General features: G+C 43.7%; 1 protein-coding gene across 5 annotated transcripts; it reads left to right on the plus strand.

Moving 5' to 3' along the window:
* Positions 1-12,593: 12,593 nt before the first annotated feature.
* On the plus strand, positions 12,594-17,297 carry LOC309653323 (testis-specific Y-encoded protein 10-like). 5 transcript variants are annotated; one of them, XR_014259081.1, is made up of 7 exons: positions 12,594-13,302; positions 13,889-13,987; positions 14,106-14,217; positions 14,315-14,460; positions 14,575-14,644; positions 15,306-15,498; positions 16,829-17,297. XR_014259081.1 is itself a non-coding variant. In XM_082447916.1 (6 exons), exons 1-6 carry the CDS (start codon positions 12,967-12,969, stop codon positions 15,347-15,349), a joined length of 807 nt encoding a protein of 268 aa, XP_082304042.1. In that variant the 5' UTR covers positions 12,594-12,966; the 3' UTR covers positions 15,350-15,533. The 5 variants fall into 5 exon arrangements, 1 of the variants encoding a protein (XP_082304042.1); XR_014259083.1 differs by having other exon boundaries at positions 14,315-14,414; XR_014259084.1 differs by having other exon boundaries at positions 13,910-13,987.
* The last annotated feature ends 242 nt before the right edge of the window (positions 17,298-17,539 follow it).

Genomic DNA, 17,539 nt, shown 5'->3' on the forward strand with positions numbered 1-17,539 from the left:
TTTATTCCTAGTTAGCCCAGCTAAAGGCCTCTCAATTTTGTTTATCGTTTTGAAAATCTACCTGTTAGTTTCTTTGATCTTTTCCTTTTTTTTCTGGTCTCTATTTCAGTTATTTCTACTCTTTGTTATATCCTTCCTTTTTTAGAAAATTTGGTCTTAATTTGTACTTATTTCCTTGAGGTGTTTGTTTGAGATCTTTCTTTTTTCATAATGTTGGCATTTATTGCAATAAACTTGCCTCTTAGAACCGCTTTTTCAGTACCCCACTGGTTTTGATATATGTTTCCATTTTCATTTGTTTCAAGATATTTAAATTTCTTCTATGACTCACTGTTTGTTCAGAAATGTGTTGCTTAATTTCCACGTTTGTGAATTTTTGAACTTTTCTTCTGTTATTGATTTCTAGTTTCATACCATTATGGTCAGAAAAGATTCTTGGTATGATATTAATCTTCTTACATTTGTTAAAACTTGTTTTGTGACCCATCACATGGTCTGTCCTGGAGGATGTTCTGTGTGCGCTGGAGAAGAATGTGTATTCTGCTGTTGTTGGATGGAATGTTCTGAAAAATGTCTGTTAGGTCCATTTGTTTGAGGTATAGTTCAAATCCAATGTTTCGCTGTTGAATTTCTGCCTGGATCATCTATTACTGTTGAAAATGAGGTACTGGAGTCCCCTACTATCACTGTAATATGTGTTTTTCTCCCTTCAGATCTGTTAGTGCTTCCTTGATATATTTAGGTGGTCTAAGGCAGGGGTCCCCAACCCCTGGGCCACGGACCAGTACTGTTAGGAACTGGGCTGCACAGCAGAAGGTGAGCGGCAGGTGAGGGAGTTAAGCTTCGTCTGCCACTCCCCATTGCTCCCCATCGCTCGCATTACAGCCAGCACCATCCCCCCCCAACACCCCCAATTTTTCCCAGTCCATGGAAAAATTGTCTTCCATGAAACCAGTCCCTGCTGCCAAAAAGGCTGGGGACCGCTGGGCTAAAGTACGATCATCTTCGTCTCATTAATGTTTTGGCTAAAGTTGATTTTGTTTGATATAATTATAGCTACCCTACTTTCATTTGGTTTCCATTGAATATCTTTTTCTATACCTTCACTTTGCGCCTATGTATGTCCTTACAGGTAAAGTGAGTCTCCTGTAGGCAGCATGTAGTTGGTTGTTTTATTATCCATCCAGCCACTCTATGTCTTTTCGCTAGATAATCCAATCCATTTACATTTAGATTAACTACTGATAGGTAAACACTTACCAATGCTGTCCTACTATTTTCTGGCTGTGTTGTAGTTTCACTGTTCCTTTCTTCCTCTCTTGCTGCTTTCCTTTGTAAATTGCTGATTTTCTGTAGTAGTATGCTCTGATTCCATTCTTTATCTTTTGTGTATCTACTGTAGGTGTTTGCTTTATGGTTATCATAAGGTTTATATAAAAATATATGTTTTACAGATAATTACACAATTTTATATATAATTATACACATAAATATTTTATTATTTATATTACATATATTTATGTTATGACATGTAGGGGAACTTCAAACCCACTTCAAGGTACACTGGCCCAGTTCTGCAGACATCGGACCCAACTAGGAGAAACCAAATCTATTTCAAGTGACCCATAATCAAGTGGCTCGAAATCCACAAGAAGTACCTCAGATCCAGATCTACTTCAGAGCAAAGAAGACTAACTTCAGGAATCCAGACTCAGTTTAGGCATTCCTCAGCAACAGACCTGGAAAACAGAAACATACTGCAAGTTCACAGGGTAAAAGATATGGGGCTCGCAACCTACTTAAAGGAATCAAGCCATCCTCAGGATACCAAAACTCAGTTTGGAGGACACAGATTCAACTCAAGGAAACCAGAAGTTTCTCAAGTAACCTAACACACCTCTAGAGACCCCAGATTACATCAAGGGATCAAGATTCAATTCACACACTCCCAGATATCAATCTATGAGGTCCCCAGACCCACCCCAGGAGGCCTCAGACATATATGACTAACACAGACTCACCTCAAACAGACCCAAATTCAACGCAGGCTCTGTCCACAGGACCCAGACTCTGATTAGAAAAGCTGACGTCAGTTCATGGGCACCAAACTTAGTACATACATCCCCAGAAAATACTCCAGAGGATCCCAGACACACCTCAGGGACCCCAAACTGATACTGGCCAGTCCTAATCCATCTCAATGACACAGAATTCCACAGACAACATATTAAAAGCCTAGAAACACCTCAGTTGATCCAAAGTCAACTCAGAGCATTCAGACTCACCTCTGGAAATCCCAGACCCAAGCTAGAGAGGCAGATTCAGTTTGAATAGTCCCAATCCACCTCAGAATTGCCAGAACCACCTCAGCAGACTGCAGATCAATTTCAAAGTAACTTGGCTCAGCTCTGGAGACCCAGACACACTTCAGAGAAACCAAATGCGTCAGGGGGTATCACAGAATAATCTCAGGTGACCCATATTCATTGCCATACATACACCTCAGGGATCCTAAACCTAATTCACAGGAATGAGTTAGGTTAAGCTCAGGCATCTCCAGACAACAGCAGTGTCCTCAGATACTCAAAAGAACACTCAGATCCACCTACAGGTCCAAGACTTGTTTCAGAGTACATACAAACATACCACTCAGGCAGGCCCACACACAGTCCTGGGAACCCACAACAGTACTATAGAACCCAGATGTCTTCAGTTACTTACACTAAGCTTAGGAGACAACAGATCCACCACATAAGACTCCATAACCATCAAGGGACCCAAGTCAGGCATCCCAGGTGTATCCAGATATATGCTTCCCAATAAAAGAAGGAAGTGGGGAAAAAAGACCACAACCCACATAAGGAAACCCACATAAGAGAGTTAGGTCAGGGGACCACAGACAGTACACTTGAATCTGGAGGCACAACTCATGAATTCCAGATCCAAAATATAGAGGTCAAGACCACACTGTGGGATCTCAAACCCACCTAAGGAAACACAGACACAGCACAGGAAATCCAGAATTAGCTGTCATCCCTCTGGGGAAAAAAACCATTAGTGTAGTTCTACAATCAGCACAGAAGAACTCCAAAGTCTTCTCATGGGAACTAGACTCAATTCAAAAGACAAGACTCGGTTGAAGGATCCAGACTCATTTCAGGGGAACCCAGACAGTAGGCACGCGGTGCTAGACACAAATCAGGATGACTGAGTTGTTTCAAATGAGAAGCCTGAGACGTGTAACAGCGATACCAGACCCACCTAAAGCTACACAGACTCAACTCAGGAATCTGCAAATAATAACTTAATGACCACACACTCAGCACTAGATACTGTGCCCAAGTTAGAGACCACAAACCTACTTCATGGACCCACACTCAGCACAGGAAGCCAAGACACAGATACAGCTCAGAGAGGCCCACACCTACCTAGAAATAAGCATTGACCAACATCATACAGCCCAGATTAATTTCTGGAAGTCCATACTTATGTCAAGAGAACCAAGCCAAAATACTGGATATGAAGACTCAGATATAGCATCCATAGATACCACCCTCAGATGCACAAAGATAACTGGAAAAGGTCCCAAAGGTGCCTCAGGAGGACAAAGACACACACCCATGACTCAACTCAGGAGACCAATGAAATACCTTAGGTCATCTAGACTTAGCTCAGGCATCCACACTAAACACTTACGGGGTCTCATTCCCTCACAAGAAGACCCACATCTACCACAGGGTGCCACACTTCCACATTTAGATTACCAATTCTCTTCAGTCATCTCCATATAAAACTCAGGAGGTCTGTGACATCAACAGGTAACCCAGCCTTCTTTAAGGGATCCAGATTTAGTTCATCAGACTACATACAACATACCAGGTGGTCTCTGATTCAACTCATTGAGTTGAAGATCAAAATGAAAAGGCCCACGATCCAATTTAGGAGAGTACAGACCCACCCAAGACCCAAATCAGATTATACAGATTCACAATGGGCATCAAAAGCATTATCCTAGGGTACACAGAGCCTCTTTGAAAGAGACCCAAACCCACTTCAATGAGACTCAAACAAACTTCAGGGACGCCAGGCCAAACTCAGAAGACCTTTGGTATACATCACATCATCCTGTTCAGACTCGGCTCAGTCACTCCCAGACAATATCCCAGTGCCTTCAAGCTTGTGTTACAGGCTCCAGGTAGCCTAGAATCACCTCAGATACCCAAACCTCTTTAAGGGCAATAATATCCACTTCATGAATTCAGACTCACCTCAAGCACCCCAGGCAATATACCTGGGAACTCAAAGTACACCATAGGGGTCTAAGCCCCAACTCAGGGTAAAATACAGGGGGCCCACAACCTACCTAATGGGACTGAACCATCCTCAAGGAACCTCACTCAGGTCAGGGGAAACAGACTCAACTCAGGGAACACAGAATCATGTCAAGCACCCAAACTCTCCTCTGGGGTTCCCATATTCAACTCACACACACCCAGACATCCACTCAAGAGGCCCAGACCCACCCCAGGGATCCAAGTCCTACATAATGGAATCCAGATTCCCTAGCATGACCCCAAATATCCACCAACATTACCCCAAAGTATCTAGACTCAGGTCCCATAGGACCCAGGCTCAAATCAGGAGATCACCTCATGGACACCATATAAATGAAAGGAAAATTTAGACATGTGACTGTAAAGAGTTTAAGAAATGTTGAGGTTAAGTATCTATTTTCTGATCCATATTCAAGTGGCTGATGACCAACGTGGGAATAATGGTAATAAAACCAATTTTCCACTTAAATGTAAATGGAACCAGTTAAGTTGTCTGATTATATATCTTAGTGAAAGTTAGTACCCCTGGATTTTAAAACACTGGGAAACGTTTTAAGTAATACTGATTTTAACTTTATTTTGGCGTACTTGATGTAACACAAAGGGTTTAGTAATATACTCATAAGTATAGCGTTATCTGGAGGGTTAAGGGTTTTTTGTCAGTGACTTCAGGTGACATTTAATTAGTAATGCTTTAAATTTGGGAAGAAACTTGAGTGTAAAAACTTTAAGCCAAATTGGAGTCTGCAAAACTAGTACAGAAATCTGCAATTTCCTTTTAAAGGAACAGCAAAAATGAAGTTAAGGGGAAGGAGAGTATTATTTGAGCCAAACTGAGGATTATAACTCAGGAGACAGACTCAGAAAGTTCTGAGGACTGTTCCACCTGTTAGAAGTCAAAGGCATAGTTACATACATTTTGAAGAGAAAGGACAGTATTCACATCAAAGTGACATACAGATATTTTACATGAAGATCACCAGGGATACGTAGTCTGGGTAAGCAGGTACAAAGTGAGCAGCAAGTCAACATGATCCCAGTACAGAGCTGGGAAAGAACAGTATTCTTTTTAAGAAGTTACACCGTAAGTGTCAGAGGAAAGTAAAAATAATTGACCTTTATGATCAGGAAGGCACTCTGTCTTTGAGGAACTCTGGCTGATGTGTAATGCAGACATTAGGAAGGGAGCGAGGATGTCCAAATGAACACAGAATTTTATGTTTAATTTTTCTTGGCTGGCCTTAAAGTACCGTATTGCATAAAATCCTAGTGGACATCAAAGGTTTGCTTTTAGTATCTAACATATCAGATTGATGAATCAAATCCTTAAAAGGAAGGGTAAAGCAAACCAAGTCTCGAACCCAAAACTGAACCGATTCCTTTTCCTGAGTACATGTTCATGAAAAACCCATAAAACTCTTAAATGTTTAACAGTTGGGTGATCTTAAAAGTACAGGGATATTGTGGGTTTGGTTCCAGAACAGTAAAGCAAGTCGTGGTTTTGGGGTTTCCCAATAAGAACACGAAAGATTAGTTGATTGAGAAACCAGAAATAGGATGAAGGTATATTTCAGAGGAGCAGTTGCCAACTTTGGTATTTTGGTGAGTTCCTCACTGTAAGCTAACTTACAGAGACATGTTTTCATTCACCTATCCTGTAGGATTGTGAGGGTTGAATGAGAAGAATATAAACTTCCTAGCATTATTTGTACTGTAACAACAGGTGCACAGGAAATAGCATCTATGATACCTTGCCCCTAGGAATTTTGAACTCCAACAAAAAGATTCTTGACAAGATATTCTGTTTATTATAGTGATAATATTTGTAAGAAGATGAAAGGAGTAACCTAGAAGATAAAATTTCTCCTCAACCTTGGAACAAGAATTCTGTATTTGAACATGTTAAAGTAAATGCTGAAAATCGTAAACAGTGCTAAGGCCTGTCCTGTTAAAAGTTTTTGTAGGAACATAACAAATTTGCAGTACAGAGAATAAAAAGTAAATGCCAACTATAAGTTTATTTAAATTTAAATGAGTGCTGTGAAGGATATTAACTTTTAAAGTTTTCTGTATGTTTTACATATGAGAGTAATACAGGGAGATAAATAATTTTAAAATTAGTCCTGTGTGTGGTTTACCTTAGTTGGCTTGTTTTGAAAAATGGCATTTAACCCCCAAATGTAAAATTTCCTGTTGAAAAAATTTGTAAGAATTAAATGTTTTTCTGTTGACTCGAGTCATTGAAACTGGTTTGTAATGTTAAAGCATATCAAGTTGCCTTCAGAAACTACACTGAAAAACCTACACAAGGAAATTTTCTTCTGTTCCTTGATTCAGCAGTCAGTATTCTAGGCTTTGTTCCATATGCTAAACATAAAGGCAGTGAATGAGATCTTACCTCATGATGTGTATCTTCTAATGGAGCTGACACTCAACACTCTGGATACATAGTAGGACATAATTTGTGTTTAGTCTGTGTTTCATATACAGTGAATTTGAAATCACCTATGATTTAGCCAGAGATTGAACGATGTTCGTGAAAATTTATTTGCTTAAAGGGATTATCTCGTACACTGCTTATCTTGTTTTTCTTTGGTAGTTTTGTGTTTTTATAGGTGTTAGAGAAAACCTTTCTCACTTGCAGTTTAATTACCGTTTTATGTCTTGTCAACATTTTTAGACAATAGTTTACTTTAAAAAAATTTTTTTTTTAGCTGTTCTGGGTCTTAGTTGTGGCATGCGGGATCTTCGTTGCAGCGTGGGAGATCTTTAGTTTCAGCATGCAGGATCTTTAGTTGTGGCACACAGGAACTTTTAGTTGTGGCACGCAGGATCTTTTAGTTGCGGCACACGGGATCTTCATCGCAGTGTGTGAGATCTCTAGTTGTGGCATGCGGGATATTCTAGTTGTGGGGCAGTCGAACTCATAATAGTTGCAGCATGCGGGATCTAGTTCCCTGACTAGGGATTGAATCCGGGCCCGCTCCATTGGCATCGCAGAGTCTTAGCCAGTGGGCCACCAGGGACGTCCCTGTGGACTTAAGAATTTTAAGAATTCGTTTAAGAATTAACGTTTATCTTGAAATTAAAAAGTTGTATATTTTGTCTAAAAGTGTTACTTTAGAGTTTGGCTTTTTACACCTAGATCTGTAATTTCCTTTTCTCTTACTGTGTTATAAGATAGACACTTTCATTTCTTTGAGACCAATTTTTCCACTGATTTATACCATGAAAGTTAATTTGTAAATATGCACATGTCTTTTTCTAGGCTACCTATTCTATTCATTCTTACAGTGCCAAATACCACATTACATTATATGATTGTTAGAAATAATTTAAGAATTTCACATTAATGCAAGTAATTTGTTTACTGTTCATTTTTATCTTAGTTATTTCTGGAGTTTTGACTGACATTACTTTAGATTCATAGCTGAATTAGGGGACTTTAATGTCTTGAGCTTTCCCACCCATCTTTCCTTATATTCAGACCTTTAATACCTGACAGATTGTCTGGAAAGGCCCTTATTACATCATTTCTTAGCTGCATTCCTAAGGTAATTTCTAATGTTTAGATTTTGAATGATACTTTTTACAATTATAATCTTGGGTGAATTATAATTGATGAATAGGTGTCCTCTTGGTTTTAAAGTTCATTTATTCAAGTGATATTTTATTAAAAATAGTTTTTAGATTTCTCTGCAATTTTCTACATAGTCCATCCTTTAAAGAGAAGTTTTGTCATTTGATCTGTATCCTTTTTTTTCTTCCTCCATCCTGAGGAATTAAACTTTGAGTTGTATTTGCTGCAAAATTGTTAAAAGCTATCTTTGGATTTACTTTTAAAACATTTCTCAATTTCATGGCTGCTTATGTAACCCAGTCTTTCCTATTAACAGAAAATATGTATTTCTCCACTAGTTTTTAAGAGAAATGTATTTGTTCCTTTCTTCCTCGTGTGTAAACACTCATTGTGTCCCCAGTGAATTTAAGGTTCTTGCTCATGCAAAGAGTTTGGCCATGAGACAGCGAGGTTAAGGAAGTAAAGTGAGGATTTATTTAAGCAAGAATACGCTCTCAGAGGGAGAGCAGGCAGATAGGTGAGGAGCTGCTGCCCTGGGTTCCACTGGCAAGTCAGTTATGAGGGGCATACAAATGAAGGGGTGGCATACTCATTGGGGAAGCAGGAGTTTGGGGGCCGTATTCCCTGTTTCTTTCCAGCTCCAGAAGGGATTTTTTGTCCTTATTTAGCTTCATCAGAAGTGTCATGGCCTCAGTGCGTGGTGCGTGCTTCTCGTCTGCAAGGCTTATTTTATCATAGGGAGAGCAACAGGTTACGTTTGGAAGCAGGAGATTCCTGCCTTTCCTCATCTTTCTTTGTCTGCCTTCAGGACACTTACCACCCAAAATGTGCAGTTTCCTGTCAGTCGGGAGGTTCCTGTTTTTCTTTGTCTGCCCATGGACCCCTGCTGTTTACAAGGTGCTTGCTTTCCTGCCACCTGGCCCCTCTTCCATTACTCTGCTCATATCCAGCTACTTGCCTGCTGTAGCAATTGCAGTAATCTTAACCTCGCAGTCCTTTAATTGCATTGCAGTCACTGAAAAACACATTTATGGCATGAAACAGACCTTCTGGCTCTACTGCTTAACAGCCAGATTTAATTTTGTTCATGAATGAGTGATATCCAAACCTCTGTCACATTTTCTCAGACACCGTCTGAGATTTAACGTCAATTGTTTTTCCTCTCTAGTGTTTCTTTCCTGCCAACTACAGGATTAAAATATTAAACAATAATTATTGAAATAATAAAAATTGTTTGATTTCCCCCTATATGTACTGAACTTGTCCCTTCCAGTAGACTTGCTTGGAAGCTGCTGGTTGGCCTACATATTAGGTAGAAACCATAAACCCCCTAAATTAGGGAACAATTATAACTTTGCCGGATTTAAAGATCAGCTTTTGTATAATGCATACGGCTGTTACCTATCTAGACGATGGAAAGTGTCCCAATAAATACTAACTGATCACCATCAACTGATCAGCTGCTGTTTACAGGAACACTTTCCATAGTTTTCTCAAGTGCTCAATAATAATGGGTAATATAAGATTAAGAAACTACCAATGCAAAGCATTAAAACCACAGATCTTTCTAACACGACTTTTAAGAAATCGTATTTCCCTATTGTACCCTGGATAGCCTTCATCTCCCGGACAAAATAGTGTTTAGGGATCTTTCATAGGAAAGAATCTGTGAGGAAAAAAATCCTACTTAAAAATGCATATTTTGGATTTTCCTTTTTGTCTTTATACTAACTGATTCAGAAGTTTCATCTCTATCCGTCCTGTGGCAGGCTGAGTAATAGCACCTAGAGATGTTTACATTCTAATCCCTAGAACATGAGAATGGATATGATACCTAACATGGTAAAAGAATCTTTGCCAATTTGATTAGGTTAAAGACCTTGAGATGGGCATTTATCCTGGGTTATCCAAGGGGACCTAAAGTCATCTCAGGGTTGTTACAAAAGGAAGAGGGAATCAAAGAAGGTGATACGAAAAGCAAAACAAAGGGTGGAGTGATGCAGCCATGAGCTGAGGAATGCAGACATCTTCTAGAAGCTGAAGGCAAGGAAGACAAACATTCTCTCCGGAGCCTCCGGAAGCAACTGCTGAAACCATAACTGTAGCTCCCTAAGACCTCTTTCAGACTGGCCTCCATAAGTATAAGATAGTTTGTGTTGTTTTAAGCCACTAAGTTTGTCGTACAACAGCAAAAGGAAGCTAACATTTTCTGTATTATGATTTTTAGGTAACTGTATTTCAGTATTAGATTTGTAGAACCAGTACTGCATTGCTTATCTCACATTTGACAGGAACATCTTACTGTATGGCAGGTCTTCTGCCTGCCCCTGTGATTCTAGATAAGAAGACCTCTTTCAGTTTCTTCTCCTAATGACTTGTAGGCTTTAAAAAATCCTAGGAACTACTAATATCTCTAAAATGTGTATGGCTGCTGGGATACTAACCATAGAGGAAGATTTGATAAATTTATTTCACCAATATCTTCAATATATGCTGAGTACTCAAGACTGGTAATAATGAATTCTGAGTAATGGGTTAAGTGGTTATTTAATTATTATGTTTCCACAGTGTCTGCCCCAGAAGAGCCAGATAGTACTTTTCAGACAATTTTTGGTTTTTATTACTTGCAGTGGAGATAGAGAAGTATATATAGCCAAGGATATTTGTTAATGATTATACACCCAAACCAAGGGTACATTCATACTAAGGAGAAACATATCATATATATTCTACTTTACAACTATCTCCTTTCATTAGATTATATATTATTGTATATACCTTTCCTATCAAAGCATTTAAATTATGCTCTGTTCTGTCATGAGGCATTTACAGGTAATGTATGTCTGAGTGGAAACTACCTGCACTCTATGCCCATCCTACTCCTAGTTGTTTCCTGTATTTTGTCATCTCAGCTTAAATTTCCCTTTCAGTGAATACGTTCCCTGTGTCACCATCTTTTTAAATAGAGATCGTACATACTAATATAACCAAGGATTGTTCCTTCACAGTTTATCATTTCTCAGTTTCTCATTTTGCAGAAATACATCATTCATGTACTTCTTTTACAAACGAACTTTAGGGCAGGGACAACACTTAAGTAGGATGGTAAGTTGCTATGAAACAATAGCTATTTACTCAACCAAAGTGGCAGTGAAAAATTTCAAAGGTAAACACAGATATTTAAAATGGATTACTTAACAGTAAAGAAAATTTACAATCTGTTATCAGAAGCAGGTATATATTTCCCTTATTATTTTCTAGCAGATCCAATTACATATATTAATTAAAATTCTTAACCATTAAAACTCCAATGTCTAGATAAAACCAAGAAGTAATCGGTAACCATGTGTCATATCAGCATTTCCTCACTGGCAAACTTATGAGTATATTCAATAACCACCTCTAGAAACATATATCGTCTCACAGTGTAGTTTCTTTCCTCAGTGTGGTATAAGACGTGTCCAATAACGTCAAGCATCTTTAGCTTTTCTCTAATAAGGCAAAAGTAGGTAAGCTGACTTGCTAGGCATTTAATATTTCAGTATTTTATTTTGGAAATTATATGGATATTCACTGAATTCTCATCATTTAACTTAAGGTAGAAAACCTCTAGATTCAAGTTACCAGAAAGGTTCGGAGAAACTATTTTTAAGTAACATACCATGACACAAAATTATTCTCAAAGAGTTTACCTAAAAGCTGTAATCCCATTTATTTCTATTTTATTACATATGAAAATATCAAAATACCATTTTTTGTTGTTGACAAATTTTGTAACAGACTAGATGAGGTTGCTGACTTTTAGTTAACCTAAGTGCAATAAAAGTATTATACGTGGTGTTGATAACTCTAAAGACATTTAGAGTCTGTATTAATTAAACCAACATATGAACTTCTCTGAGAGTTTAAGTCTCCAGAGGGGACAGGGATCCCAGGAGAGTGGGCCACGGAGGGAGGGACCAGATACATATAGAAACAAGAACGCAGACACACACACACACACACACACACACACACACACACACACACACACACACACAAAGGCCGAGAGGAGACAGACAGACACTCAGACGGAGCTCTTCACTCCATGGCTTTCCTGCACTTGAACAAAGGAATTCAAGTCTAGCAAAGAGCTGGGTTTGCCGGACACTCGCCTCTCATGCCACAGAGCTTCGGGCTCTCTGTCCCCTGGAAGAAAACTATCCAGCAACCTTGGCCACCATGCATTTCCTTGTACAGTTTTTGAGAGCTCCCAGTGGTTAAAGGTCCTGAGGGAAACCGCATTCTGATGTTCTGATTTCCGAGCGGGAACTCCTGGTTCCAATTGACACAGGCCAAATAGGTATCGCAGGGCACCCGGGAATGCCAGACACAAGGCCGGAGGCCTCGCTGGAGGCGAGCTCCCTGGGGAACCTGGGCCGCTCGGTCTGGGCGTGGCAAAAGGGGTGTTTTGGGGGACCCGGCAATCCTGGAGGCTGGCCTGTTTCCACAAGGCGAGGGGCGAGGCAGCCGAGGGTGACGCCCACTGTCCTCGCGAGGCAGCCGAGGGTGACGCCCACTGTCCTCGCCCTGATTGGTCGTGATGGGGACGAGCAGCCTGGGCGTGGCTTGCAGCTCCTTCTCGCCGCCTGGTCACGCGTGCCTGGTGGCCAAAGGTCCTGCGCATGCGTTTCAGACCTCTTCACCGCAGAGGCTCCAGGGAACGATTCAGTCTGCAGCGAAGCGTGACTGCGGTCGCTGGTGCTGCGTTCTCTGCCGCCCACGTGCTGAGCTTCCAACTGCCACACCGTCGCCGTTGCCCCAGCGCAGAGCCAGATCCACATGGGCAGTAAGGCGGGGCCCGGGGAAGGCGGCACTGCCCAGGGACCCGGGGTCATCCTAGGTGTGGGAGGGGATCCTCAGGAAGCAGGGGCCCGCGGGTCCCCAGGTGTGGTGCGGGAGGTGGGTAGGGTGCCGGCACTAGCTGATGGGTGTGGCGAGGAAGCCGCCATCTTCAGCGGGGAGGTGGTGCCGCAAGGCGCGGCCCGGTTGTAGGGAGAGTTGGTGCGGATCATGCAGGTGTTTTGGCTGCCTGTGGAGGACATCATGGAAGAGATGGAGGTGGTGATGGAGGAGGAGGAGCAGGAACAGCAGGAGGAGCAGATGCTGGTGGAAGAGCCGGAGGAGAAGCCCCAGGAGGAGGGTCAGGAAGAGCCAGGGCCGTCCCCGCAGAGCGCCCCGTCCCCGCTGGAGGCGCTGGAGGCCGTGCAGTTAGAGCTGGAGCCTCTGAATAGGCAATGCAGCCGAGCCTGCGCTCGTCTCAATCTCAGAATACTTGGGAGGCGGAAGACCTATCTAGAACACAGAAGCACCATCATCCAGAGCATCCCTGGCTTCTGGGTCAAAGTTGTATCCTTAATTTTGTAGTTGAGAGACCACGGGGTGGCTGGGCTACAGCAAGAGGTACCTAACTTAGAGGGCCGTTTGGGTACCAAAATGTATCCATTGGATTTTGCATTGTGGGCACACTCATGGAAATGTGATCCTGAAATTGTGGGGGCATGCTGATTTTCTGCATAGCAGGAAGCAAGACTAGGGCTTTAGTTGCAGAGGTCCAAAAAGGTATTGTCATTAGTACCAGGGCCTCTTGAGACAAAAGAGTTGTCTTGTGCACAGGTTCTCCTTGGAATAACCATCAAGGGAAATGGGGGTGAGAGTGGGGAGTTATGAATGCTCATCCTAGTTAGAGCCAGGAGTGTTTGCTGTGCAGATATAAGCTTGTTCTGTCCAGATGGAGGTCAGGGCCTCCCTCTCAGAAACGGAGGCTCCCTGTTTTCGTGCACAGATATGCACACCCCGAGGGGCTCATTGTGCCTTCATGCAGTCTGTATTGAAGGAATAGGACTACATACTAGTGGGGAGTTGAGATCAGACACTCCTAGGCTGCTCTCTAGGCTCGCTCTGTGCTCGTAGGCCTTTTACCTCCGGCATCTAGAGGCTCCTTGACGTAAAGCAGTTTGTGAACCACCCCCAGATGTCAGCCACGATGAGTGACCTAGATAAAGACATGCTTAGCTACATGACCAACTTGAAGGTCAGGCTGGGGAGGCTGAGGCTGGGGAGGAGAGGGGAAATGATTTATCCCGGAAAGCAGGAAAGAGCAGGTCTACTGGAGACAGATTTCACCCTCCTCCTCCACTTTGTCCCATCAGGTGCAGAAACTCAGCTTTCCCAGTGATTGCTGCAAGATCGTGTTGTTTTTCGGGAACAACCGCTATTTCCAGAATGAAGTGGTTGTTAAGGAGTATCTCATTAACGTCACTGGCAAGAGACAGCTCCCTGGACTGTGGGGGAGGGCAGATGGGGTGAGGTGAACTTGAAACATGATTTAGGCCCTTCTCCCATGCTCCTTTTCCCACAGGATACATGGCAGCTCATTCCACTCCAATTCAGTGGCACCGGCATTTTAAAAGTGAGGCGTATAGCCGCAGGCACCACAGCAGCAGCCATGACTTCTTCAGGTGGTTCTCTGACCACAGCTTTGCAGGATCTAGCAGGATTGCTGAGGTGGGGTGCCTCTGGGCCTCCTCAGCAATGGCGATGTTGTTTGGCTGCTCGGGGGGAGGGGTGTGGGCCTGGCCTGGCCTGGCCTGTCCCGACCGGGCCCCTTTCCCCTACCAGATCATCAGCGAGGACCTGTGGCCCAATCCCCTGCGCTACTACCCCAGGGAGGAAGGCACCACCGGGACAGGTAAGTGAGAGGAGGACAGGTAGGTGAGGGGCCCAGGGGCTGGGCGCTGAAACGAGTCAGCTGGGTCATTTATTTCACTCATGGAGAAGTTGAGGCTCAGAGGCATACAGTGACACCAGGGCGTGAGGGCATCAGGGTGAGACAGCACATCTGGAAAACTGCAGTGCAGAACTGGTGCTGACTAGGGAAGCTTTAGGCAAGTGAAGCAGCATGAGCGTCAAAGTCACTGAGATTCAAAGGTGCACGTCTCTGAACTGTCATTCCATGGCCGTCAACCCCACCCTCAGGCCTCCTGTACCGCCCCCTTAAATTTGGGCTTGCCTCAGGTTCCCCCCACCACCCCCTTTCCACAGAGGTCTGTGAGTCCCCTTTGGGCAAAGCCTTAAGCCCCGCTGTCCCGTCATTTTTTTCTGTTTTGATCATCACAGTCACCTTTTAATTTTCTCATGCATCTCCTTCACCTCCCACGGCTATGGTGAGAACAGTGGCCATTTTGCATAGATGATGAAGAATCGTTTCTAATATGTGGTTGGAGGAAATGTAAGAGATCACAGGGAATGTGACTCTGTCTCCTGGGCAGGGCCTTAAAAAGTTAAAGCGGTCTTTAGCGTTGTTCAGGGAGGATGGGTTATTATGTGTGTGTCTGTGTGTGTTTCCAAAGGAACTCCCGATGTTGAGATGCGTGTGATGGAGCATCACCCTTGACCTAAGAAGCTGCTTCAGATGAAGGCGAACGGTCAACATGGTTGTCCTGCACACGAAGAAATGAAGAGAGGTCTGGTGGTGAAACGTACAGAGAGGGAGACACCAGTAAACCTGGAATAAAACCAGAAGATAAATAAGCAGCATCAGTTGTATGTGTTTGTGTGGCGTTTGTGCAGGGGCTCAGGGTAGATACATCAGGCGCAGGTAGGCTTCTCAGTTTGCTGCCTGGGAGTTACCAGTCCATGGAGAGCTGTAGAGGCGGGGGGAAGTCATACTTTGGGATTGCATCAGAGGATGCAGTTCTTCCTGTGGGATGGGGGTTGGGGAGGAAGGAGAAATAAGAGAAGGGCTGGTTAACTGGGGCCTGCCATTTTTCCAAGGGAAATGTGGAAGTTCAAGGAAAGGGGCTGGTGAGCTAGGGCCTGAGGTTGAAATGCTGGAAGTTAATTTTGTTGGATAGTGGTCCTCCATGTAACCTCCCTGTTGCATATCGTCAGACACTTTAATGGGATACAATGGGAGGAAGCCTTAACATTTAATTCACTGTTGGACCAGATGCCCTTCTAGTGTATGTGAAATTGTGGGGGCATGCTGATTGCATATCCCTGTTGCATATCATCAGGCACTCTAATGGGATACAATGGGAGAAAGCCTTAACATTTAATTCACTGTTGGACCACATGCCCTTCTAGCGTATATGAACACAGGGTCTTTTGCTGAGACAATTAGCCTCTCAGGGCTAGGGTTCCAGACAACATCTTAGGACATGGGGGTATAAGGTATATGGAGGGCATGTGGGGAGGTGAGAGAGACACGGGTGGGAAGGCAGTGAGGGTGTTAGTGTGCTCTGGCAAAGGTGACCAGGGGAAAAGGTAACTTTGCCGGGAAGCGGATAAGCAAACCAAAACAGATTCCCTCACATCTGAGTGAGCTCACGTGAACTCTGTTCTTTTTTCCGGGGGACTCAGTTTGGGTACAAAGGGCACACGGGGAGAGGTGCGAGGTGAGGGGAGTGGGGAGTTGGGGATGTTAAACAGGCAAGTGCCAGGCCACCCAGCTGTGTGCTCTCTGTCCCGTGACGGCACAGTGGTTAATATCCCTATTTTCAGACAGGCTTAAGCCCTTTGCCCAAGGCCCGCTTGAGACCAAGTCCCCAAAAAGTAAACAGTTTTCTCATGAACGCTCTGGTAGCGGTGTCCCGTCCTCGCTGAACGGCTGGACACACTGTGTTTCAACCACAAAGGCGCTGTCCTTCTTCTGGGGCCTTGCCAGCTCTCTGTGCCCCTGAGGCCAATGGGAAGACCTAGAGCATACCGAGCTCACCCAGGAAGTGGTGAGCGCTTCGGGTGCTGCTTGCCAAGTGGCTGGCTGCTTCCCAGAAGCACGTGTGTCTCTGGACCAGGCAAAGGACAGACTCTGCCACAGGCGGAGCAGGGAATGTTCAGTGTTTGTCCCCCCAGTGTTCTTCTCTCTTCCCAGATACAGCGGCTCCAACACAGGCGTCCCTGAGGGTGGCGTATTGACAGTACCATTTCCGTCCCACATGTTGAGCTCTCACTCCACAACTTTTGGTAGAAGAGCCTTCTCCCAAAAGCCCCAGCTCTTTCCAGGACGAGGGGTTGACAATCAAAGTTCATGGAGCCACGGATGTCCCCTTCAAAGTGCACTGAGTTAGATCGCCTGCTCAGTGTCAGGTTTTGTATTTGAACATCTACACCCCAGCTATGCCCCTTCTACAGTGGAGACATCCGAAGGTCTAGAAGGCAAGGCTTGGCCTCTGCCAGCTGCTGTCCCCACAGCCACGCCACAGACACTGTGGAAACAGGTCTTCTCAGCTTCTTGAACTGTAAACCTCAAGGAACCCCTGGGGCTGCCGCATGCTGGTCCCTGTCTTTCCTGGTGCTGGTAAAAATAAACTATGCTCTAATAACCCTGCAGTGGGAGTGGGACAGCATATTGGTGCGTGGTCTTAGGGGACCTCAGACGGGGCTTGTTCTAAGGACTCCAGGGTATTTATCCACATTCAGAACATTTGGTAAGGTCTTGCAAAGGACTTAAACACCAAAGAAAAGGTTGGGACAGGGTCCCCCAACTCCTAATATCTCCTGCCAGTGCTTAGGTACCAAGGCTATGCTTAGGTCATATGCATAGAAGGTTCATTCTGCTGCCTATGGAGTCCCCTTAACAAAT

The sequence above is a fragment of the Balaenoptera physalus genome, assembly GCF_965194825.1.
Source record: "Balaenoptera physalus genome assembly, chromosome: Y".
NCBI lineage: Eukaryota > Metazoa > Chordata > Mammalia > Artiodactyla > Balaenopteridae > Balaenoptera > Balaenoptera physalus.

Excerpts from the sequence above, each read along its gene's own strand:
- LOC309653323 (XM_082447916.1), top strand. The coding sequence starts at position 12,967 with ATGCAGGTGTTTTGGCTGCCTGTGGAGGACATCATGGAAGAGATGGAG. Across the intron at positions 13,988-14,105 it reads GCTACATGACCAACTTGAAG|GTGCAGAAACTCAGCTTTCC; the intron begins GTCAGGCTGGGG and ends TTGTCCCATCAG. Across the intron at positions 14,645-15,305 it reads GGAAGGCACCACCGGGACAG|GAACTCCCGATGTTGAGATG; the intron begins GTAAGTGAGAGG and ends GTGTTTCCAAAG.